At 35.0% G+C, this 26,160-nt stretch overlaps 1 protein-coding gene across 1 annotated transcript; it reads left to right on the top strand.

Annotated features, from left to right (window-relative positions):
• The first annotated feature begins 10,561 nt into the window (after positions 1-10,561).
• LOC120631697 lies at positions 10,562-25,775 on the top strand. Its single transcript, XM_039901372.1, has 5 exons — positions 10,562-10,670; positions 20,688-20,769; positions 21,365-21,553; positions 23,772-23,907; positions 24,113-25,775. Exons 1-5 carry the CDS (start codon positions 10,636-10,638, stop codon positions 24,235-24,237), a joined length of 567 nt encoding a protein of 188 aa, XP_039757306.1. The 5' UTR covers positions 10,562-10,635; the 3' UTR covers positions 24,238-25,775.
• The last annotated feature ends 385 nt before the right edge of the window (positions 25,776-26,160 follow it).

Below are 26,160 nucleotides of genomic sequence, written 5' to 3'. Positions count from 1 at the left end.
TTTTAGTTTTTTCTTGAAAATAAACATAGATTTAGCTTCTTTTATATCAGATGGTAGCTTATTGTAAATCTGCGCTCCTTCAAATATAATATTTTTGTGGCCATAGTTAGTGCGAGGTTTATTACGCAATAAGAGGTGGCTCGCGCGTCGGAGAGAACGTTTTTGTACTTGAATTTTTTTCGTAAAAGTTATTTTCGAATGTATGTCTTTATTAAGTATTTTACGAATTAATATAGAGGTGTTATAGATATACGTTTGTCTTATGTTGAGTAATTTTGTTTCTTTATATATTTTGTTGGTTGGCGTTAGAAAATCATAGTGAAATAATATTTTAATTAATTTATTTTAATTATAATTTTAAGATAAATGTACTAAAAACCAAAAAATAATAAAATAGATACAGTCGTGGGAATTATAAACATATGCGTAGACTAGACTAAAATAAAACCGTGGGGCACGTCAATTTTTTACAATCGTTGATTAAAATGTTTGTTTTGTAATGTTACACTAAAATTAGGCAGTTGTTCAACCGACACATTCTAGTAGGGCTAGAATGTGGAAACAAGCTAGCAAGCTGGATTATAAGCGAGTTTTAGGGTTTCATAGTGGTGAGCGAGTAGTACTTTTATCATATGTTTTGTCGATTAAAGACAAACTACGAGCAGTGGAACGATTCCTCGCCAGCCAGCAGTGTGAATGTCCAACGATAAACAAGTTGAAACATCTCTTTTATTTACATGGAGTGTATAACTATTGGAATTTCCATGAGCAAGAAAATAGTAAGTAATTTCCTCACCGTCTGCGGGCCAACTGCCTATTTTAACGACGAATTAAACGATTCTTCTACCGCACATTAAGTCTATAATTTGTAGACAATTGACGTGCCCCACGGTTTTATTTTAGTCTAGTCTACGCATATGTTTATAATTCCCACGACTGTATCTATTTTATTATTTTTTGGTTTTTAGTACATTTATCTTAAACATTGCAATGTATGTTTAACATAAAACCGTTTAACTTAAAGTTTTTTTACCTATTTTTATTTTCTAGTTTTTAGTTTTTATTTCGCATTCTGTTTAATTTATTTAGTGCTTCATTATTGCAAGGTTACACATATCACGACATATCATTTTTATCCACCCTAATGTCATACAGTTCTCGGCGCGTTTTAACCTTTCACCTTAACTTGGGTGGTGTACCGCTAACGACGTATCATTTTTAGCCACCCTAACGCCACACAGTCCTCAACACGATACAAAATCTTGACTTGGGTGGTGGATTCAGGCTGGATTAATCAGATACCTAAATTACAGATTCAATTTCTAAATTTAAATCTTATTATTATAGAGATTAGATTTCAATTTTGCATAGTAAATTGTATTCTACTTGTTGAGACCTTTCATTTGATACCCAAGTTGATGGGATTGATAAAACCTAAGTTATCCGCCATTTTGTAGAGGCCGCCATCTTGGATTTTAATTTTATATAGTACATTGCATTATACTGGTTGAGCACTTTCATTTGATACCCATATTGACGGGATCGATAAAACCTACGTTATCCGCCATTTTGTAGCGGCCGCCATCTTGTATTTCAATTTTTTATAGTATATTGTATTCTGCTTGTTGAGCCCTTTCATTTGATACCCATATTGATGGGATTGATAAAACCTACGTTATCCGCCATTTTGTAGCGGCCGCCATCTTGGATTTAATTTTTTTATAGTATATTGTATTCTGCTTGTTGAGCCCTTTCATTTGATACCCATATTGATGGGATTAATAAAACATAAATTATCCGCCATTTTGTAGCGGCGGCCATCTTGAATTTATAATGATAATGAATAAACATAATTGTATTGTCACCAAAATCCAAAGTGTATACAAAATTTCAGATTAATCGGTTGACAGGAAGAGGGTGAAATTAGAATTACTAAATTTGACCCAAGAATAATAAATAAAACAAACGGGGTGAGCTGAATAAAACCGTTTAAAAAGATATTGTTTGAATTATTGAAAGTCAACTGTCAAACCTTTTTTAGAAAATCTAAAATATTGACTATAGCTAACTTCAGTCTTCATGGTGCGGTTTTTTGTGACGGTGTGCGCGCGCATCGTTAAAATTTACTCTCCCCATTTTTCCCACTAAAAGTAAAAAAAGTAAGTAAAAGAACTAGTTGACCAAACCTACGATTCTAATCTTCCATTCCACAAAACCACAACATAATTAATGTATTTTAACAATGATTATTGCCTCATTTAAAAGCCCTACATATTGTGTCGAAGGCGAAGCAGATGCTAAATGTGTCGGTCGTAAAAAAATCTGTGTGTACATACATACCTATTATTGGAATTCAAATAGAACCACAAAATATAACCTTGAGATAGCGCTACGTCTCGAGTGCGAGCCGCGAGACGCGACTCTAAATACTGCCGCGAAAAGTTCAAGGATATTATTACGTCTACAATAAAATATAAGTTTTAATCTATATACCTAGTTATATAATAAAGGTGAATAGTTTGTTTGGTTTTTAGATTAGTTTTGTTATGTAAAAAGTTAAAAAATGTTTTGTTGTTGCTCAAAAGTGGTACTTTCTGTATATCGTGCGGAAAGTTGCATTTTTCGCTCTGACACTGTGGGAACAAACTGGATTCGTTACTATAAAATAACTAGAGGATTTATTTCAAAGATTTTAATTGCATACTTAATTAAAGGGTTCTCTAAGTAATATCAAAATTCTCTGAAACAGTTTCCTTGGAGGGGCTAAATAAATGATCGGTTAAATGAGTAGATATTTTGCGGGACCACAAGCGAGCGTAACTAATAAAGTCAGCAAGTAGTAACGAAGTAACAGAGCAGACGATGCGACACGGTAGGTAGCAGTGTACTGATAAACAAATTCCCTAAAAGCCGGCAACGCACTCGGTGGCTCCTCTGGTGTTGCAGATGTTTAAGGGCGGCAGTGATCGTTTGAACGCTATTAATATTTAAAAAAGAAACACATACTTAACCAGAAGATGTACGAGAACGATGTCGCGGGTAACCGCTAGCCTGCAATAAGAAGAAATGTTCATTGTAGAAGTGCAACAGATAACATTGGCGAACGAAGTCATCAACATCCCCTTACAATTATGTAAACAAAAATACTGTTAAAGCCCAATGCCCCCATCTTGAGCAATAAAGACGACAGTGATTAACTCTTACTCATATTTAAGTATGTTTTAGTAATATATTAGTTTATTATTTTTTATATTTATTATTATTAGTATTTTATGTGTGTAATCTTGATAAGTATTAGTATGTAATTGTTCGTAAGTATATATAATAATAATACTCCCCACCAATCGGTTTCCCTTGGTTTTCCCAAACCTAAGGTTGCGTGGAAGAGATCGCTACTAAGCGATAAGGCCGCCCTTTGTATCCTACTTTTTAAGATTATTTTTGTTGTGTCCATTGTTTCTATCTTCTATCTATCTATATATATAAAAGAGAAAGTGTGTGGGTATGTTCCGTATAGGCTCCGAAACGGCTGCACCGATTTCAATGAAACTTTCAGGGAATCTCCGGATTGACCTGGCAAGTAATCCTGTAAAGTTTGGTGACGATCGGAGCACTCCTATTTTTGAACTGTCAAACTGTCAAATACAGCTTTTATTTACTATGATGATATTCTGTTGTTGGGTGTACATGGGTGTAGATAATGAACTTCACCCGCTCGAGAAGAGAATAGAAGAGAACGAATACGGAGAGAAATAAATGATTTAATATATTATGAGACTTAAATTAAAAATTGAATGATGTAAGTTTATTGATTAAATGAAATAAAGCAAAATTTATCTCGGCGAAGCGGGCTGGGTACGCTAGTACTAAATAAATGGCACAGACCGGTGTCGGGCAGCAGCGACGCCGGTGCGATAAGTCTAGCCCTGCGATGATCAACCCGCCTGCCCAGCGTGGTCATTATCGGGCAAATCTTTGTAAGATGGAGGAAAGAAAGTCACAGTACTTGATTTTGACCCTCTTCAAACAGTCTGATTCAGTTCAAACTTTGCAGATGTATCGGGAACCGATGACAATTCACTAATTTGATAAGATTATTCTATTTTTCAATTAGCAAAATAAGATTTTTGTTAAATTCAAAAAATTCAAAATTCAAAATTCATTTATTTCAAGTAGGCCTAATATAAAAACTTTTGAAACGTCAAGTCTGTCTGTGTGTAGTGACTCTACCACCGGTTCGGACCGCAGATTCTACCGAGAAGAAGCCGGCAAGAAACTCAGCAGTTGCTCTTTTCCAACATTAACAATTTACATTTTACATTTCAAAATTCATTTTTCTATCTTGTGAGAGATGAAAGCGGAGCCGGATGCTTCCAAGCAACCTTGTCATTAAGAAATTCATCAATTGTATAATAACCTCGCTGTAATAAATGTGTTTTAACACATTCTTGAAACTTATGCATTGGTAGGTCCAAAATTACCTTAGGAATCATATTATATACTCAATCCCACAAATGACTTCTGCACCTTTCGCAGACGATATGCAGATGTCACTAATTTATGCCCATTTCTTGTAAGTCGACTGTTTGTGTCCACTTTTTGTTTATAAAGACTTATATGTTGTCTTACAAATACTATATTGTTATAAATATATTGTGAGGCTATCGTAAGGATACCTATTTCTTTAAATTTTTCACGGAGGGATTCACGTGATTTTAGTTTATATATTGACCGTACAGCTCTTTTCTTCAATATGAATATAGTTTAAATATCTGCAGCTTTGCCCCATAATAAGATCCCGTAAGACATCACACTATGAAAGTACGAAAAGTAAACAAGTTAATTTATATAATTTTCATCTGTACCCGATAAGGCGGGAAAGATTTTAATTTTAATAGCCAACCATTATTTTAGCCGATTTCTGTAATATTAACAAATTTGATGGTGAAACCCGACTAATTTTGCTATAATAATAATAGTACTTTAAGAAAAACTAAAAATCACGTTTTTTTAGTTTTTTGAACTGTTAATTTTTTTATTTAATCGCGAATCCTTCATTAATATAAATTAACTGACAATTCTTTTTAATGTTTTGTAACCAAAATGGTTAAAACTAAGCCTTAGTGTACCACCCATATATCACTGCCCTTTTAGGTAATCTAAGGCATAAAAATGCACAGTTATAATCTTGTGGAGATGCGACCCATTGCTGGGCAGTTTGCTGGTGAGGAATACCTCAAGATGTTAAAATAACCCCCTCTGGTGCGACCCATATGATTGTTCTTTAGGTAATCTTAGGCATAAATAAATATAAATTATGGAACATTTATTTCGATTTGGTTATTCATTTACTGTAATTTTTAATTTTATCATGTGTTTGTAGTGTTTATTTTAATTTAATTTGACATTTAATTAAGGTTGATCTTTTTATATTTTTTAATATCCATGAACCAAATTTGCACACTATTAATTTAGTAGAATGTTATGCCCTCTAAACTGACTATATTGTTTAACAACATGTTGATATTGTACAAACGTTCTTGCAAAGAAATGATTATTGTTATTATTATTATTAAAAAGACACTGCTATTTAACCCGGTAGCATTTTTGGTGAGAATTCCAAAGTTTTTTAAGGGTTTATTACCAAAATGGTAAAAGAACTAACTATGTTTCGACCGATATGACTCCTCTGTCTTCTATAGGTGGTCAAAGGCATACAAATTTTGTCTTTTTGAGGTGTGAATTATGTTTTCATTATTTTTGAATATTTTCATATCATACACTGTAAAAGTAAGAATTTTCTATGGTCTGATCTGGTTGGAGGCTTTGGCCGTGGCTAGTTACCACTCTACCGACAAAGACGTGCCGCTAAGCGATTTAGTGTTGCGATTACGCGTAGAAACTTATTAGGGGTACGATTACCATACTCCCGCTAGCCCGCTACCATCATAGACTTCATCACTTACCACCAGGTGAGATGCAGTCAAGGGCTAACTTGTAGTGGAATAATAAAAAAAAGGGTTGAAGATTGTTTACAATAAATGCGTGTAAGGGAAATGGTATGATAACCTGGTCAAAGAATATTCTCAATGTTCAAATATATTCTCTCGTGTGAACTCTACCAATGGCACTTGGCCAGCGTAAGTATCGAATAAATGATGAATGAAAATGGACTGATGAGTGAAGCGTTCCTTGAATCTGTTCATTTTCTTACAATACTAGTGGCGTGTCTATGTATATGGAAAGTTGTCTCGATGCAACAAGTCGCCTATGAAAATGGAAAGTTTACTTTCCTTTACTAATGTAGTCTTGCTTCGCAGTTCTATGTTTTGCGTTTCTATTGATAGCACATGCTAACCTACGGATAGGCACTAACTAGTTTGGTCTGGTGGGAGGCTTTGGCCGTGGCTAGTTACCACCCAACCGACAAACACGTGCCGCTAAGCGATTTAGTGTTCCGGTGCGATGTCGCGTAGAAACCGATTAGGGGACTACCATATTCCCTAACAGATGAGCCCGCTACCATGATCACTTACCACCAGGTAAGATTGCAGTAAAGGGCTAACTTGTGGTAGAATAAAAAAAAAATTAATACATAAATTCAAATTCAAAATTTCTTTGTTCATGTAGGCCTATCACAGGCACTTATGAAGCGTTCATACATATATGTTTTCATAATTGTAAAGGGATGGTGATAACTTCGTTCGCCAACTTAAACCTAAAGCTAGGAGGGTTCCAAACGCGCCCTGGTCTAAGAATAGCCCGCAACAAACTTAGCCGGGTTATTTTTTTTTTGTTATCACCGTCTCACAGTAAATTTATATTAAGCTATGAAGCTAGAGCAATTCACACCCAAGCGTTTTTATCGTTTAAGTAATCCTTAATATTATTATAGGATTTTTCTTTTTATAAACAAAAGATTTACAAGAAAAACGCATTACGTTGATTATATGCTTTACAACGTTATTCTTCAGGAAATTTTAGGGCTTTGCACACGTTTGACAAATGTATTGAATCGCATTTGAGGTTTTAATACAATTGCTGATTGAATTAACGTTTTTTTTTACAGTAATAAGTGTCGGACCAGTCATATGCACCAATTGTGCATATGAATGGTAAGTGGAAAACTATCGCGTATAAACAAATGTTTTACATGCACATCGCGGAGGTAGTAGCGAAATTTGACAGGCAACCTTTTGATCAGGAAAACAAGAGGAAAAAGAAACGCAGGTGATATATGATTATTAAAAGAATAAATATGAGTAAAAAAGGCGCATAGTCATTCACATTAAATAAACCTGCAATACCTGAGAAGTTTGTGGCCATATCCGAGAAAACTTGGACAATTATTTAAACAATGCCGGAGACATGATGCAATGTCACAAAACTCTGCGAACTCTCTTTTTACCCACTTAAAGCGTGTAGTGCTGGAAATTAGTCGAATCATAATCTAATTATTATAACTATCCTTAACCTGTCTAAGAGCTTCACCGTTAGATTCAGATTTATTATGAGATCCAGATACAACACACTCATTCGCTGGAGACAACTCCCATGAATTAACCATTCTCGAGTGCTAATAAGACCATCCAACAAAATGGCCGCTTCACAGAAAAAACCTATGCATCCTAGTGCGAGCGCTTACGGGGTACTGTGAGCTTAACAGACACATGTTCAACCTAAAGCTGCAGGACACAGATCTATGTAGACTCTGTAAGCAGGCTGCGGAGACGCCGCTGCTTTTGATATGTTCCTGCCCCGCGCTGATGCATAAACGCAGCACTCTTTTGGGGAAGCACATAATGCAACTAGAGGATACTAAATTTCTTCCAGCAAGGAAAGTGCTGCTTTTCCTGAAGGCGACCAATGCTTGCTGGGAGATCTAGACAGCGGCGTCACAATAGATCGCAGCCGGTCGACGTGACACCAGGGACCAGGCGAACCTGAGCCGCAAGCAGAAGATGAAGAAGCTCCAGACAATGTCTAGTCGCAAAGTCCACGTCTCTGCAGCGTATAAAAATATGGGGAAAACAAGTGTTTGAACAAGCCTTCAACGAGGATCTTTGTACATCAAAGAAAAAAGTAGTGACAGAGATATAAACATACAAGAGCGTCGCCGTATATCGCTACATAGCGATTTCTTCCAGGCAACCAAAAGCGAAAAAGGAAAAAACATAGATAAGAGGTAGGTGGTGCAATAAACATTACACAAATATATAAATACTAGCTGTTGCCCGCGACTTCGTCTGCGTTTGATTTTGTTTTAAAGTATTCAGTATCGCTAAGCCTTAAATGAGGGGTTAGCTTCTCTCCGCTGATGAGTTCTGTCCTCTATCTCCAACCACATTCATCAGATCAAAATTAAAACAAAAGCTAGAGCAAAATTAAACACATATTATAAACTCTATAGTACAAACATAATTATTTAATACGGTTGTAATTTGTCGGAGTTATGATGTAAAATCGTCAAACACTTTCATTCCCTCTCCCAAAGAAACCGAGCTCAATGTCGGAATAAACAATATCCTATATTACTTCTAACACTTCCAAGAATATCACAACAAAGTTTCATGAGGATCGGTTTAGTAGTTTTTGCGTGATAGCGAGACAAACAAACTTAGATTGACATTTATTATTATAAATGTCAATGTAAGTTTTTTTTAGTAGGGATAGGGATGATATAGAACACGTTGTACATATATAAGTGGTATTTATATATGTATATATTTTAATTTAAACATTTTATTGCATACTAGCTTTTTCCGCGGTTTTGGTTAACTAAGCGTCTACAGTAACATTATAACGGTGAAAGAATAATTAAAATTAATTTTATAAATTTAAAATGCATATAAAGTGTCGTTGCCGACAGGATTTGAACCTGCGACTCTCTGGCAATCGCAGCCTGAGCGCTTTGACCACTAAGCTACGGTTCTCCTACTGCTGATGCTAAAATTAGTATATACATTTATAAAAAATAAAATTAAAAAAAAACATAATAAAAGAATTCATTAAAAATTAGTTTTAATATTAGTATACATACAAGTGTGAACTAACAAATATCTCATCTTTATAATAATAATAGCTGTTACCCGCTTTCTTTTATCGCGTTTATTATGCGTTTGACAATTTAAACCGTTCCTATTTATTTTCCTGGGAACCGTTTATTTTCCTGGGATAAAAAGCTTACGTCACTCTCCGTCCCACTATTCATCATAAAATTAAAAGTACAAACTAAAACTGCAATGTATGAAAACTAAATAAAATTACTATCTAACGGTTAAAAGGGTTAGGTTACGATACTACTGAAGAAAATATTAAATTCCTCGCTGCCGCCATTTTGAGGCCAGGCTTTCGTGGTCCTGGGGCCCCGGTTACAACTTACATCGGTCCTATGGATATAGCTTTAGGAGTCGGGAAACCGGTTACAGACGCCCGATAGTAGAGTAATACGTACCTATAGGCGCTATAGGGTAGGAGCTGGTGGTAATTTTCTGTGGTGATTTTAAACAAAATATTTCGCTCAGCACGGCTAGCATGGGCAAGAGACAGTTATATCCCCGGGGAAAGGATAAAAATTTATCTTCTCTCAAGGCTTTATCAACTCTCAGAGCTAATGCTCTATTATATTGCTCTATATTATAAACGGGAGTAAACTTTTTCTATTCCATGTTTCCGTGATTTAGCAGTTGGACCGGTTAATTATATATCCCCTCTGTCAGGGATTATAATCGGTGGATATATTTTTTGGACTTCTCCCTGTGCTAGCCCTGCTGTAACGTTTTTTCTTCTTGGTTTGCACATACCGTTATTTAAGCCTGAAATTTTGTTGGACTTAAATGAAATATTCCCTCCATCTGTGGTAGTTTTATTTCAAAAAAAATACCACAGATGGAATGGAGGTCGACGATATGTTTTAACATTTATTTTAAAATGAATTGGTGGGGCCGAAACTACCCTAGGAGTGATGTTTTATAAACAAAGTATCTGTTGCCCGTATTGTTTGTCTGTGTTAGTTACGGTTTTTAACAAATCAATTTTTCTAACAATAAAAATAATCTATGTTACTATCCGTGCTTTCAATTAACTCTATGCCAAAAATCAAGTTGATAGATTGCATTGTTAGAGGTCGGAGGAAGGACAAATAAACGAATAAAAGAACCTTCACATCGATAATATTAGTTATGATTTTACTTATCCCCACAAGACTTCTTTGCCTTTGACAGACAATTTGCAGTTCTGACTTTATGATCATACAATGTTTGTGACTAATGTTTTGTCTTACAAATACTATATTATTATAAATATAATGTGGAGCTACTGTAAGTTATGTGCGTTTCAAACAATTAAAATATCACTTGCTTTAGTGCAGTAGAAAAACATCGTGATGGTCCATAATGTTCTCAAAGGTGTAGCGGACTACGGTCTTTATGTAGTACGTACTTTTTATATAAAAAAGATTACGTAGGATAACTTCCACGAGCTCCTAAACTATAAACGGTTTGTTTCAATAGCGGACACCATTCTTCAATCCCACAGGCCTCAGTCAGTGTTGTTTTAAAACTCTCTTAAAGCCCACGCTCGTACCGGTGTCATTTAATTTGGAAAGCTATTATTGGAAATAGCGGTTAGTTAAAAATGAACCAAAATGTACGAGTTGTTTCTCCGGAAAGGTTAGTTTTTAGTAAATAAGTTTTTTTTTTAATGTGGTCTAGAAAGTGTTTTTTTTGGTTGGGGAACTTAGTGGCGCCGGTTTATTCTTATGCATTATGTATTACAACCCAAGCACATTCCTGTTTTAATAGAAAGATACCGGCCAGAAATACACTGTAATTTTAGAGAATTAGGTACTTCAGATTTTTCGGTTACCGGGTTATCTTAATTATTGCAAACAAGAATATAAGTGATTTCTAGAGTTTCCATTCTTGCCAGAGTTTATTACGAACAAATATAAAGTCTGTTTTTCTTATTTGTCTTATAATGTAAACAATCTTTTCATGTTTCTAAGAATTTAAATAAACAAACAACTTAAAAGAGATTTTCTTTATATGAAACAGTTTTTTTTTCTTAACAATTTATAATAAACTTCACACTACATTTTATGACAGGTAAGCAAAAATTCACTTAAGATGGATGTATTGATACATGCACAATATACCTACCAAGGTACGTATATTGTGTGTTATTTTTTCTGACTTATCATATTAGGACCGTATAAAATTTACCTCATTTAGTTCAATGAATTTAGTTATTAAGGTTATTGAAGCTAATAAAATAAATAGAAGCAGGTGTTACCTGCGGACGTCAGTGAGACGTAAGATGTAGAAGTTTTATTTTTAATAATTTATGTTTTTGAGGTTATTGAAGCTTTGTCGGTGTGACATAGGTATGCTGCGAAAGATGTGGGACGCGCACTGGAGTTTATCTTTCCATTACAGATAGCTTATCTGGCAAACACATATTGGTGTGGGGGTTATCTCACTCCAATGAGACAGGGAGCCTATGCCCAGTAGCCTTTGTACTACTCACTCTAGTAGCATTTTTTGTTTGGAAGTATTTACCTTCGAGAAAGAATTAGCAATTTTTGTTTGGAAGTATTTACCTAAGTCGGGAAAGTTCTTAGCTATTTTTAATGGAAATCGGTGCAAGACCAAAACAAAAATGATTTAGGTAAATTCAAATTCAAATTCAAATTCATTTATTTCAAGTAGGCCTACTTTATAAGCACTTTTGAAACGTCAAGTATGCATGTTTGTGTGACTCTACCACCGGTTCGGAAAGCAGATTCTACCGAGAAGAGCCGGCAAGAAACTCAGTAGTTGCTCTTTTCCAACATCAACATTTACAATCATTTTGCTATCTTGCGGGAGATGAGAGCGAGGCTGGCTGCTTCCATTCTACCTTGTCATTGAGGAATTCATCAAATGTATAGTAACCTCGCTGTACTAGATGCGTTTTTACACATTTTTTAAATGTATGCATTGGTAGGTCAAGAATTTCCTTAGGAATCATGTTGTAAAAGCGTATACTCAACCCCACAAAGGAGTTCTGCACCTTTCGCAGACGATATGCAGATATCACTAATTTATGACCGTTTCTGGTAAGTCGATTGTTAATTTCAGCTTTTGATTTATAAAGAGTAATATTTTGCCTCACAAAGACTATATTACTATAAATGTATTGCGAAGCTACTGTAAGAATACCTATTTGTTTAAATTTTTCACGAAGCGATTCGCGTGATCCAAGTTTATATATTGATCGTACGGCTCTTTTCTGTAGTATAAATATACTTTCAATATCTGCAGCTTTTCCCCACAGCAAGATCCCATAGGACATAATACTGTGAAAGTATGCGAAATAAACAAGCCTAGCTGTTTCAACATCGGTAAAAACCTGTAATACAGGTTTTTACCTAAATCAGGGACAGTAGATTTTAAATTGCACCATTACATACGTTTATTACATACACACCAATATAAGTTGTGAGGCACGCATTTGTTTGTTAAAAAAAAAAAATTTGTTTGTATAATTATTATAATAATTACTTTACAGTATAAAAACTGTATGTATTCTTGTGAATAAACTATTTTATTTTTTTATTTTTATTAAATTGTTTTTCACAACTCAATGTAGATATCAAATGAAAAGGCTTCACTAATACCGGGGTTTATTTAATTTATTTTATTATGATCATATAAAAAAAAAAATTGTTCCATAAAAAGTACCCATACACATTATATGTATATTGATAGTGAGTATATTATATATTATATTATATACTTAATATAATATGTAATAAACTCACTATCAATATACATATAATGTGTCTATAAATCTACTCAAGTTGTACGTGGCACGAAACGTAGCCTAGATGCCGGAAGGCCATTCTAGGTCTACGGAAATTCTTTCAGGAACGTGAAAAAAATCGTATCGGGTGAGTTTCTTCTATGTCGAACCCAACTGGACGCCAAAAACGTCATCTCGCTATTATATTTAAGTGCCAACAAAAACTCAAAAGGCCTTAAAAACAAACGTGGAAATAGCTCCGGCTTCACTGTTTTGACACGCTAAAACTGAGAGTGTCATTTAAATGACAGCGTGATAAAAACCTTAATAAATAATGCGATTTTATTCCACGTTATTTCCAAGGAATAAATACCCTTTGAGTTTTCGTGGCCGTTTGAATACAACAGCGAGATGACGCTAGCATGCGCAACACGAGGTAATTATCTCTACCCATGATTCGTATATTTGCTGTAGAGATAGACGAGATAATGGGTAGACTTAACTATCTCGTGGCGTAGCCCTTAATATCGCACGAAACGGTGTTTATCCACGTTTCTGAAACGAATCACTTAGGCTCGCCGCACACATGTCAATATTATTGACAATATTCTACATATCACGCACAATTGACACGCTTAAACTAAGAGTGTCATTTAAATGACAGCGTGATAAAAACCTGAATAAATAATTCGATTTTATACCACGTTATTGTTAAAGAAGGCCCTTCTGCTTAACAACTTAAGTGCGTCAAAGCAAAATTAAATAGGCTTATACTCTATATCGTGTAAAATAAAGTAACTTCCCATCCTGAACCACGCAACTGATTTTGATGCGGTTTCCTCCATCGCTTAGATAATTTTCACACAGGTGGTTTATACAAGTGTAAATGAATACTTAAATATCACATGCTTTAGAGGTACATTATTAACTGTCTCTGAGACTTATCTGTGAAATCGAAACGCTAACAGTTTTTGAGTAAACCACTGCCACTTAAATCAATTGACTCCTGACACTTAATATGCGCGTGTTGGTCTTTTATCTTCAATAGGGTTGTCATATGTAAACATTTAGAATGCTTTTAATTAGTTTGTGTGGAAAAATTAATATGCTTTTTTTGATTTAATATTGTGACAGGGTGATACCTTATGTAATATACTTTTTTCCATTTTTATTCACCCTTCAACAGTATTTCGTCATTCGGTTACACCTTGTATATTGTGTAATTAAGCTTAATCAGGGGGTACGACATTAAGCCGAGCAAATGAGCGGCACGGCCGTATCACTCTTTTTTCGAAGCAGTTCACGCCATTTTCTATCCTCTATCTTCATTGTGGATAAAACAAAAAGCCTGAAGTTTCAGTCACCAAGCAGGCATTATGTAAACTATTATTATATTTCAAATATGATTCAATTTGAGCAATTAGTTTCCGAATTATAACTAGTCAGTCAGTCAGTCATTCTGTCTCTCACTGACTAACTGACTACTCAACTTCTTAACTGACATAATACTTTATTTAACAACATCTTGTAGTGACCATATAAATATTAATAATCTGTTTTTTAATAAAAAAAGGTTGACTTGGCAAATAAATGGGTAGGTACTTAGAATGAAAAGAAAACAAAGCATGAAATGAAATTGTGTAATGTGATAGCGCGTTATTTTAATTATAGCCCCTCGAACCGCGCCCTACTGCCTCGCCGCGCCCTAAGGACGCCGTATCATGACATCACCTATAAAAGAGGCCATTACCGAGCTTTATACAACGATTTTCCGCCCGAGTTTCCGGGACGATATCCCTTCCCGTTCATACCTATTATTTTTTTTATTTTTTATTTATTCATTTATATTCTTATTCTAACACTATCACTACAGAATACTTAAACATAATGCGATAGTGTAGCTTTTTAAAAAGAAATCCTTATTATATATCCTATGCTATTTAATTATCTATTCCTGTAACAAATAACCCACATTGCGATCCTTGTGAATTCACACAGAGCGTAACAATATAAATCACATTGCTCTGATATGACATTGAAGATCATCTTATGATCATCTTCATTCGCGTAATTTTTTTTTTTTTACAAATCCTGTAGGAACCGTTCGTTTTTCCTGGAACAAAAGGAAGCCTATGTTACTATTCACTCTTTAAACTAACTCAATGCCAAAAATCAAGTTGATGAAGCTAAGGTAGGGCGTGAAGGACGGACAAACAAACATAAAAAGAAACACATTTTCGCATCAAATTAGTTAGGACAGGGATTTAATTAACGTGTCCATTTGCTAAAGCGCGGGAACACGGAGTAGAAAAAGCTTACCCCGTTTTTTATTACATATATTATTTGGATATCATTTCCACTTGTGAGATTGAGCCAGTGTTCTGAGATTTGATGAAGCTGTGGGAGAGCGTGGCGTGCACTGAGCTTCTTACCAGGGTATGCATACAGCAGGAAAACTGCATAAAATTGATCAAAATCCTCCGCCTATACGAACTATCCATTTAAGGGAAGGCAGTGCTTTTGTGCATGTATGAAGTGCACGCCACTGGTGGGAGAAGATAAATTTTTACCCTTTCCCCGGGGAGATAATTGTCTCCTGCCCATGCTAACCCTGCTCGTGGTTCACCTGCTTTGTCCGTCTTTTAAAACTATATAAGAAAAAATACGGGTCATTTAGTGAAAACCTGTGTATTACTCAAAACATAGTGTTTTATAGGACATCTTTTTGTTTTACATCGGATAAGAAACATGATGTTACTAGGGTCCCAAACGCGTTCCAAAAAGAAAGAAAACTTATGTTTTTTTTTGTATCACAATCGCACAGTGTAAATTGAAATATAACAAGGCTTTTAGTTATTTTATTTAATTTAAACTCTTTATTTGTACACCACTACACAGTTAGGAAAATAAAGGACGAATAGAGAGAAACACAAAAAACTGGAGTAGAATACAAAAGGCGGCCTTATCGCTTAAAAGCGATCTCTGCCAGGCAACCTTAGGATTAAGAGACAACAATAGCGAGAACAAAAAGGTGGTGTAAAATTATTATAAACCTACATTCAAATAACTACATACGAATACATAAACAAAATATACACAAATAAAAACATAAAATAAAATATTTATTACTAGATTACTAGATATATATGTATATATATAAAATAAATATAAAAATAATAAACTAATATATATTATTAGTTAGAGCAATTCGTGCACAAAACATTTTATCGTTTTATGTTCTTATGTGATCTAATCTAACGATAGACATGGCTGCTTTTTGTTCGCCCGGACATGACATCATCGATGGTCGGCGGTCCATAATGTCAGAGCGTTGGCGCCGTTGATGTTCACAAACGTATGTGAACGTACCATATATAACTTCGTTTATTGCCCCTACCGCTTAACTACCACCGACACGTTTTGGGGCTACGCAATTATCTGTTATTTTCTGTACATCCTAAATAATTTTATAAAGTTTGTATGGTTGGTTTTTTTTTTAGTTTTGCGTTTTTTTTTTTAATTATCCCTAACAATATTAGAAATGTCAATGTGAGTTTGTTTGTTACGCTTTCACGCAAAAACTGCTTAACCGATCCTCATGAAACTTTGTACACATACTCTTGGAAGTGTTAGAAGTAATATAGGATACTTTTTATCCCGACATTGATCTTATAACCGATTCGAGTGATTCTACCACCGGTTCGGAAGGCAGATTCTACCGAGAAGAAGCCGGCAAGAAACTCAGCAGTTGCTCTTTTCCAACATCAACAATTTACATTTTGCATTTTAACATTCATTTTTCTATCTTGTGAGAGCTGAAAGCGGAGCCGGATGCTTCCAAGCAATCTTGTCATTAAAAAATTCATCAATTGTATAGTAACCTCGCTGTAATAAATGTGTTTTAACAAATTCTTTAAACTTGTGCATTGGCAGGTCCAAAATCACCTTAGGAATCATATTATAAAAGCGTATACTCAATCCCACAAATGATCCCTGTACCTTACGCAGACGATATGCAGATGACACTAATTTATGACCATTTATTGTAAGTCGACTGTTTATGTCCACTTTTTGTTTATAAAGACTAATATGTTGTCTTACAAATACTATATTGTTATAAATATATTGTGAAGCTACAGTAAGTATGCCTATTTCTTTAAACTTCTCTCTGCTAAAGCAACTGGGGTAAAACCCCATAACAAGATTCCATAGGACATAACACTATGAAAGTAGGCAAAATAAACTAGCCTAGCTATTTCAACGTCACTAATCTGTCTTTCTGTCACAATTTTTCTGACTGCGTAGGCAGCCGAGCTTAGTTTACCCGCTAGTGAATCTATATGGGCACCCCACTGTAGCTTATTATCCAAGGTCACGCCCAGAAAAACTGTGGAAGTCTCTATTTTTAGTGATTCACCATTTATCATTATATTTTTATCAATTTTCTTTACATTTGGTAAGATAAATTCGACACACTTTGTTTTTTTTGCATTTAAAAGTAAGTTGTTAACTGTAAACCAGTGCGACACATGCGACATAACACGGTTTACTTCGTCAGAGTTATCTTTACTCCTATCAGTCTTAAAAATTAGAGATGTATCATCTGCAAACAATACAATGTCGCATGTTCCACTGACATGGTACGGTAGATCATTTATATACACTAAAAATTGAAAAGGACCCAAAATCGAGGCTTGTGGGACACCCATTGAGGTATTTGAACCCTGAGACTTTGCATCATTTATGCAAACATTCGCTGTGGTTATATGCAAGAATCCAAAATCTTTAGATGGCAGATTGGAATAAGTAATGCTATCCTTATCTGTTCTTACCTGTAGATAGGGATAGCATAACTAAATTTAATGTGCACGCCTAGCACGGGCAGGATACAACATTTTTAACCCCAATTATATTTACTGACAAGGGATAAAATTTAACTATTCACCTGTCAAAACACGGCAACCGGAAAAAGGAGAACTTTACCCCATTTATTAAACGTAACATCATAACAACTTAACGGCCCACTAAAGAGCACGGGTCTCCTTCCACAATGAGGAGGGGTTAAGGCCGTAATCCACCATGCTGGCCCAGTGCGGATTGGTGGACATTACACGTATATTATTTCCACTCGTTCTACCATGCTCAAAGAGTGAATAGAGCTCACATACCAGCCGTGTTTTCATCAAGTTTGGCCGATAAATAATGCTTTAAAACCAGCGAACAGTAAAAAAAAGATAGAAGCATAACTAATGCACAAAAATAGCCTAACGAAAACATAGCCTCGGTGGGAGTGGCCTATGAAGTGTGCAACGCTTGCGTTTACAATGCTGACAGATTAGCTGCCGGCCAATCACGGCTGGTACCGTACTGCATGACATACATGTTCTTGCTGCGTGCACATATAGTCTTATTAGTACTCATTTCGAGTGATAATTCGTAAGAAAGGGTACTTCGATTTTTCTATCTATTATTCTATTTGCAACAAATTTTACTGTTAATGCAAAAACCGGGGAAACTTCGAAAGCGTGAAATTTGTCGTCGAAATTTTAAAATTGTTTTCAAATTTCAGATGTAAAAGTCAAAGCCATTGGTATATTATTTTTTTATATTTAATATTAATATCTAATGTAAGTTTTTTTTATTTAGTTTTTGATTATTACTGTTTTTAATTATTATGTTATAGCGCAAATGGGTCATAGTTACCAAATAAAGAATTAATAAATAAGAAGAAGAAATAAATTTGTTGTGGAACAAAATATTTCAGCACTGGTCATGAAAGCCGAAATCCACTCTGGTTTTTTTCTACCCACATATATTTTAGAGCCACGGCCGATTGGCGCAGCGGGCAACGACCCTGCTTTTTGAGTCCAAGGTCGTGTGTTCGATTCCCACATCTGAAAAATGTTTGTGTGATGAACATGAATGTTTTTCAGTGTCTGGGTGTTTATATGTAAATTATAAGTAATTTTGTATATTATATAAATATAAATCAGTAATCTTAGTACCCAGAACACAAGCTACGCTTATTTGGGGCTAGGTGGCGATTTGTGTATCGTCGTAGTAGAGTTATTTATTTATTTTGTTAGACGCTGATTCTTTAATTCTTTTAATTTTGAACGAATTCATTTCCACAATCTAAAACGCCTTAATGTTTTTTAAAACCGCATAATTTCTGACTAATTAATGAAAAATAACAAGTCTCCCTGGCGAAACGGTTAGCGCTGTGAATTTTAAGTAGGAGGTCCTGCGTTCGATCCCCGGTAGAGGCAACTTGCGAATTTAGAATTTCTGAACTTTCTCTGGTCTGGTCTGGTCGGAGGCTTTGACCCTGTGCCGCTAAGCGATTTAGTGTTCCGGTGTGATGTTGCGTAGAAATCTATTAGGGCTATAAATACCATAAACCCTAACAGGTTAGCCCGCAACCATCCTAGACTGCATCATCACTAACTGACTTACCAGGTGAGATTGCAGTCCAGGTCCAGGTCCAAAAAAATCATTTTTTAATGGATAATTATTTAAAGTTTTTCTCCTTATGTACAGATCCCTCGATCCGCGAGTCTAACTGGCACTTGGCTGGCTTTTATATTGTTTCAAAATGATAATATTTAGGCGTAGGAAGGTTGATGTGTAGTAGGCCGGTTGAATAATGAGCAGGAAGCACTTGTACATACAAACACGAATCTAATTAAACATATTAAAACAGCCATGGACCGGTTTTTCGACTAACCAAAATAATCTTTTATTGGCATATAAATTAAAGGTTTTGTAAGCAAAATGAAAAGCGGTGATAGCCCAGTAGTTCTTCTGCTTTACTTTCGGGGGCCCGAGCTCGAATCCCAGCAAGCACCTTTAACTTTTCTTAGTTATGTGCGTTTATAATGCTTTAACGGTGTGGGGAAAAAATCGCTAAGAAACCCGCACGTAAATATTGCTGGTTTTAATAAAATTATTTGCATTCACTGATATTTCCAATCCAATTCCAATCCTGTGGTTAACCTAAATAACTCTCTAAACAAAATACTATAAAAAATCCACTGGAATTAGAATAAACTATTTTATTCAATAACTTTTAGCCTATAACTTTTTGTTATATTATATTTCACGTCGCTACTGAGTTTTAGAAATAAACAAGGCGCGTTACAGAAAAACGTGATTTAAAGCATAATTAATTTTAGGTGTGCGCAAAGCGCTCAAAATCCTCACGCTACGTGTATTTATATAGGATTTTGCTCATTCCAGGTTTTTTTTTTTTTTTACATTGCTGAATTTCAGCGTATTGAGCTATAAGTAAGTGAGTGAAACAATAAAGTTGAAACGGATAAAAGGATTGACTAAAAGGTGGGGAAAATTTAAAAAGCGCTCGACGGGACATAGTACATGAGAGAAAAGAAAGAGAAATTAACTGAAATATTAATGTTTTAGAGCATAGACGCTGACGCTGCTCGTATGCGGGTTGGTGAGCTTTACAGATAAAATATATTGAGATAATAATCTGAGTACAAAAATAATTATTTAAATCGGTTATAATTTCGGATTTTTATTAATGTCGGAGTTATGGTGTAAAATCGTCAAACACTCCTCCCCCTCCCAAAGGAACCGAGCTTAATGTCGGGATAAAAAGTATCCTATATTACTTCTATCACTTCCAAGAATATGTGTACACAGTTTCATGAGGATCGGTTAAGTAGTTTTTGCGTAAAAGCATAACAAACAAACTTACATTGACATTTATAATATTAGTAGGGATATATATAGATATAAAAAAAAACAAAATTTGTGTATATTTTGTATGTGTTATGTATAAATACTTTTGATTCTGCTTTGTTTTTCTTTATGACAATAAAGCATACTTTCTTTAAAAAAAAATATATATATATTTTACAGTACAGTATGTTTTTTTGCAGCGATTCCAAGTGTGTCTTCGATACATGCTGCTGCTGTATACCACTGAGGACGGGATGCCTGATCCTCGCATACCTGCAATTGGTAAGCAATTCTTGGCTGTTAATATTCACTGGCAATCTCACCTGGTGGTACACCTACCACCAGGTGAGATTGCAGACAAGGGCCAGCTTGTAGAGGAATAAAAAAAAATATATAAAACACTTTGTTCATGAAATGGTCATAAATTTGTGACATCTGCATATCGTCTGCGAAAGGTAGTCATTTGTGGGATTGAGTATACGCTTTTATAATATGATTCCTAAGGTAATTTCGGACCTACCAATGCATAAGTTTAAAGATGTTAAAACGCATTTAATACAGCGAGGTTACTATGCAATTTAAGCATCCGGCTCCGCTTTCATCTTTCACTAGTTAGAAAAATTAATGTTAAAATGTAAAATGTAAATTGTTGATATTGGAAAAGAGCAACTGCTGAGTTTCTTGCCGGCTTCTTCTCGGCAAATCTGAACTTCCGAACTGGTGGTAGAGTACCTACAAACAGACGGACTTGACGTTTCAAAAGTGCTTATATTAGACCTACTTGAAATAAATTAATTTTTAATTTGAATTTTGGTGAGATTGCAGTCAAGGGCTAACTTGTAGTGGAATTAAAAAAAAACTTTTACTTGTATTGCAGGTTAGCTTTATAGTAGCTGGTATTTTCGGCTTGTTGAGCCTGGCAGCCGGGCTGGTGGTGATAAACTCCGAGGTTGAAGAGGATAGCAAATACCTTGGCAAAGTGATCGTAATTTTCGGCGCTCTAACTCTGGTCGCCATACTGATCGCTTTGCCGTTCACCATACTTCTCCTCGTTGGACTACACAAGGTAACATAATCAATATTTGCCATCCACTGATATAAGAACATACAGAATCCTCATTCAGCCATTATTGAATGCAGTGCGTTGTGAACAGTGAAAGCGCCCGCGTACGTCTCTCTTCATACCCGCATAATGTTGCTAGCTCAAACTATTCCTATTATCCTTATTTTATGGTAAACGTTTAGAACATAAGAGGTCACTGGCAACTGATGAATGAAGTGAAGTAACTAACTGCCTGTTCGTGAAACACTACTAAAGTGGAGCGGTTTTTGATGCTTCAATATTAGTAGTGTACACGGTTTATATATGTTCTTAATTCTGGCGGAGGTTGCGTGATTGATTAGTTTTCGCTTCTCGTTCTCTCAAAGGTTTCGGCTTCGGCTTCTAAGGCAAATAGCCTTTAATTATAATTATATATATACTATAAATAATTAATAAATAGCCCTAACATAATAACCATTCTTAAGAATTGGGGTATTAAATACAATAAAGTTTTGTTTTAAATGCGTTTGATACTTAGTTTCAGAGATTACCGATTAGAAACAAAAATTCAGACTGAAGACTGAAGATTTATTAGTAGAATTTATTATGGCCTTTTTTTACTACATTTGACCACACTTTGCCGACGCGACCAGCGAAACCCACTTTTAACTTAATTTTATGTCCAAAAATGTAAATAAAAAATACGTAATTAAAATTAATTAAATAAATACCTTATTAGATATTGTCATTGAATTGGCTGAAAGCATTCAAGCCTTTGCCCTAACAAGCCCTCTAAAAAAAAAAAAAAAACTTGGGTACGTACCTACTCCCGCGAATTTACATTTCTGCATTTTTTGTAATTTATAAATTGAAAAAAAAAATTGTTTTAATAGTTAAGTTTTTTTTTTTTTAAACGTATTAAAATAAAGTCGTTCAATAAACGTGTGAAATGTACATTTTACACGTTCTTTGTTTTGTCTTTGATCCACACAAACATAAATTACACCTGACATCAATTTGCAATAGCAGAATTGGACACACGATTTGTCTGGTTGTTCGTAGTTTAAAGTAAAATAATTTTCATTGTATATGACCAAAGTTCGTGTTTGACAACGGATCCCGAAAAACCCGCTCCCACGCGTTAAGACCATAAACAAACGAAGTTTACGTCATTAACGGATTGGAAACAATTAAAATAGTTTTTACTAAGTGCCTGAAATAGTAATGTCTATGTGTAGATACAATAAAATCGTTTGACCTCAAAACTTCGTCCGTGGAATGGAATTAAAAAAAAATTGACCTCAATTGGCTTAACACGGTGGCTTAAATGGATGATGGCTTTATAACCATGAGCATATCTTTTAGGTTACTAATATTGTAATTACTGCTACGCCTAAGCGCGACATTTTTTGATACAATGTACCTAGTTGTAATGAAATATATTTTTATTCTGATAATAAAGCTGTATTTTTGTTTGTTAGAACCAAGTGATATCTGAAACTACCAGTCGAATTTAAAAAAAATATGTTTTGCTTTTGATAGTAATTTTTTGAGAAAGTTTAAGTAGGGGTTTAGGTTAAATGAAAATATTACAAAATTTAAAAAGAAAGTGGAAAAATAAACTTGTAGTGCAGTTAACTAGACTGCATAAAATTACTAATTCATTTAAGGGAAATTGTATATCATTTTATAACGAATTACCAGATGAGATGATGATTACGCTAGTCTATTTTTCTATACTAACATTATAAAAAGGAAAGACTTTATATTATTTTATAAGCGATCAACTCTGAAAGCTAGGTTGCTACTGAATCAATAATTTTAATAATTCTTTCACAGCAAGAAAGATTTTTATCCAAATTAATCTTTGGTTTTATTACAGAAAGTATTAGACTCTGTACCGTCAAAGTAAAATGGGCTTAATGGCACTTGCGAGTAGAGTTGCAAATCCTGTAATTAGGTTTTTTGTTTTACAAAATGTCTCTAAAAGCCCGAGCTAAAGACTTGTAGGCGAGTTTCAGCTTTAATTTTATGCAGATAAGATCCATTTTACTCCGATGTTCAAGTATGTCCATACTCGAAAACGACTCTTCGATTGCGAGCTTATATTGTCCTAAGTAGCCTTAATTAAATGTTTCCAAACAAACGATAAAGACATGAAAATATTTGTGGGTATTTGTAGGTGACTGTGCGTATGTGTGTAAAATTAAAGTGTATTAACTGACTCGTTTATTATTTTCAGGAGAAACGCAACCACATCAGGGTCTACCTCATATTCGCTGTTGTTTGCCTGGTGCTGAATGTAATTCTCCAGATCAGTAAATTCTCCGGAGGCTACGCTTCACCCAAGGAGATCCCATCGTCGATAGTGTCCATCCGTAAGAATATAATATGATTTAAGATCTTTATTTCTCAAAATTATTACAAAAATTCGTTTAGTGTAGACTATAAAGATTGAAGAAATTATAAATTACACCTTACAGTATTCCTGTTTTTCGCAGAGTATAGCAAATTAAGCTTAATTTTCATACTATGTCATGGTATTCCACAAAGTAACGCCTGCTTTTATCCAATTCGTTTCAGTGCTCACAATCTACTTCCTGCTCGTGCTGAGGAGCCAGTACATCAAGATGGGGCTCAGTACTAACAACGTGGCGATGCAGCAGTACCACCCCGAAGGCCACCTGATGAACGAGCCAAAAGTTTAACTCGTTCAACCATGTTCATTCACTAAGCAATGCTTCAATAAGTGTTCCAGTGGCGTAGGTTAAGTTAACACTGCCCAGTGCTATGGCAGAAAGTCGCCCCGTTTTTTTTTATAAATGAGTTAGATGCATAAGATTTCAGTCTGTACAGACTTCCTGTTCGCCGCGGTTTCGAAAACACCTACCTCGAGAGCCGTTGCTCCCGGTTATTATTACATTGTGAAAATAGGCGTTAAAGCCCACACATCCGCATTGGGGCAGTCGAGTCGAGAGTTTTCAGAGCGTACCCACCACGCTCTGAAAACTCTCGACTCGACTCCGATAAGAGAGGAGGCCTGTGCCCACCAGGGACGTTTATGGGCTGCGGATGTTAACGGTCTGCGGATGAATACCATGCCCGTCTTAAAGATATATACTATCACTATGCTTAATTTGTTGTTAAGATCGGTTAAACCGTGCTTATGTTTCAAAAATTTTAATCCCGCGGATACGTTTTCTGGTGATTTTATATATTGCGATTTTGTGTATTACGTCAATAAAGCGCTTTTTGTTTTTGAATTAGTTTTTAATCTCAGGAACTATAAGAGAGTTTTAAAACAAAATTGCCAGATAATTAAAAAGGTTATATTACAATCATCGTGCGTCGCGTCGCCACGCCATCCATAAGCCCGCCGATATAGATGATGTTTCACATCGAAACAGTTTTGCGTTGAATAGCTTTTAATAACGGTTATCATATATCCATCGTAAATAGCCTATCAGAGTTATTGAACAGTCCACTGTTGTACTAAAGTCCCCCAATGGGAGGGTTTGTAATATATGGTAGTAGTAGCACAGAGATCGCTGCTGGCCGTTAATAGTTCTATTCCCTTAGTCACTTCGTACGACACCCGGGAACACGTGGGAAGCGAAAGTGTGCTGACAAAAGTATTCTGATCTGACGGCCAGTGGAAATGTAACTAAACACGGCATAGCCATTCCCGTGTTATGCGACGCTCATTTGTAAGGCTCTAATATTTCGGAGTAATGGAGAAACTAATGTTTAGCAAGCGTGCCATAAATAATACCTACATGATTTTTAATTACCATACTTAAAAAACCAATGATGATTGCAAAGGAACGCGTTGGAAACCAAGAAACTGAGGTTATGAAAATTACCCGCGGTATGTATGTCCGTCTTTGAAAAGCAAGTTGCAGGCTGAGCTAAAAACGAATAACAGTAACATTACCTTGGGCATTACTTAAAAAATGCAGGACAGGATAAAATGTATCCCCTATTTTCAAAAACAGTGACACATATATCTTTATTTAAATCGAGCCAAAATATCATCAATTAATGAGTTTCAAACAAACTTTGTTACGTTTAAATCTGTTGTAATAGTGGAATTTCAAATACCTATCTCAGTAGATGGTTCCGTCAGTAAATAATTTTCAAGAGAACACCTCTGGATATTTCTAAGGATATCTTTCATCATATACACAGGCTAATACTTTTTGAGTAAACCAGTGCAATCGTTTTTACTGAAATAAATCAGATACAGCCCTAACAGCACATGCAAAATTAAAATAAAGTGACTACTGTCACTTTATTTGGTACGCGACACGTAGCGTACGCGTGTCGGTCTTTTATCTTCAATAGGGTTGTCATAAGTAAACACTTAAAATGTTTAGAATTAGTTTGTATGAAAAAATAAATATGCTTTCTTTGATTTAATAATTTGATAAGGTGGTACCTTATGAATAACACATATTATGTACCATTCAACAGTATATCTTAATTCGGTTACATGTTGTATACCTAGTATGGATGACTGCGGATCGCAAAAAATTATAAGAAGGGTACAAAATATTACTTTCTCAAACAGCATTATCAACTGCCCAAATATTGGTGCCCGGTCGGAAATATTTATATTATAAGTTCTAATT

Source organism: Pararge aegeria, chromosome 18 (genome assembly GCF_905163445.1).
Source record: "Pararge aegeria chromosome 18, ilParAegt1.1, whole genome shotgun sequence".
Classification (NCBI taxonomy): Eukaryota; Metazoa; Arthropoda; class Insecta; order Lepidoptera; family Nymphalidae; genus Pararge; species Pararge aegeria.
The sequence above is the reverse complement of the archived record's forward strand: the minus strand, read 5'-3'. Positions and strand labels throughout refer to the sequence as shown.

What these genes read in the sequence shown, in the direction of transcription:
- LOC120631697 (XM_039901372.1), top strand. Translation starts at nt 10,636, where the DNA reads ATGAACCAAAATGTACGAGTTGTTTCTCCGGAAAG. An exon ending in TCCTCGCATACCTGCAATTG is followed by an intron (nt 20,770 to 21,364) that starts GTAAGCAATTCT and finishes CTTGTATTGCAG; the next exon opens with GTTAGCTTTATAGTAGCTGG. An exon ending in TCCTCGTTGGACTACACAAG is followed by an intron (nt 21,554 to 23,771) that starts GTAACATAATCA and finishes TATTATTTTCAG; the next exon opens with GAGAAACGCAACCACATCAG.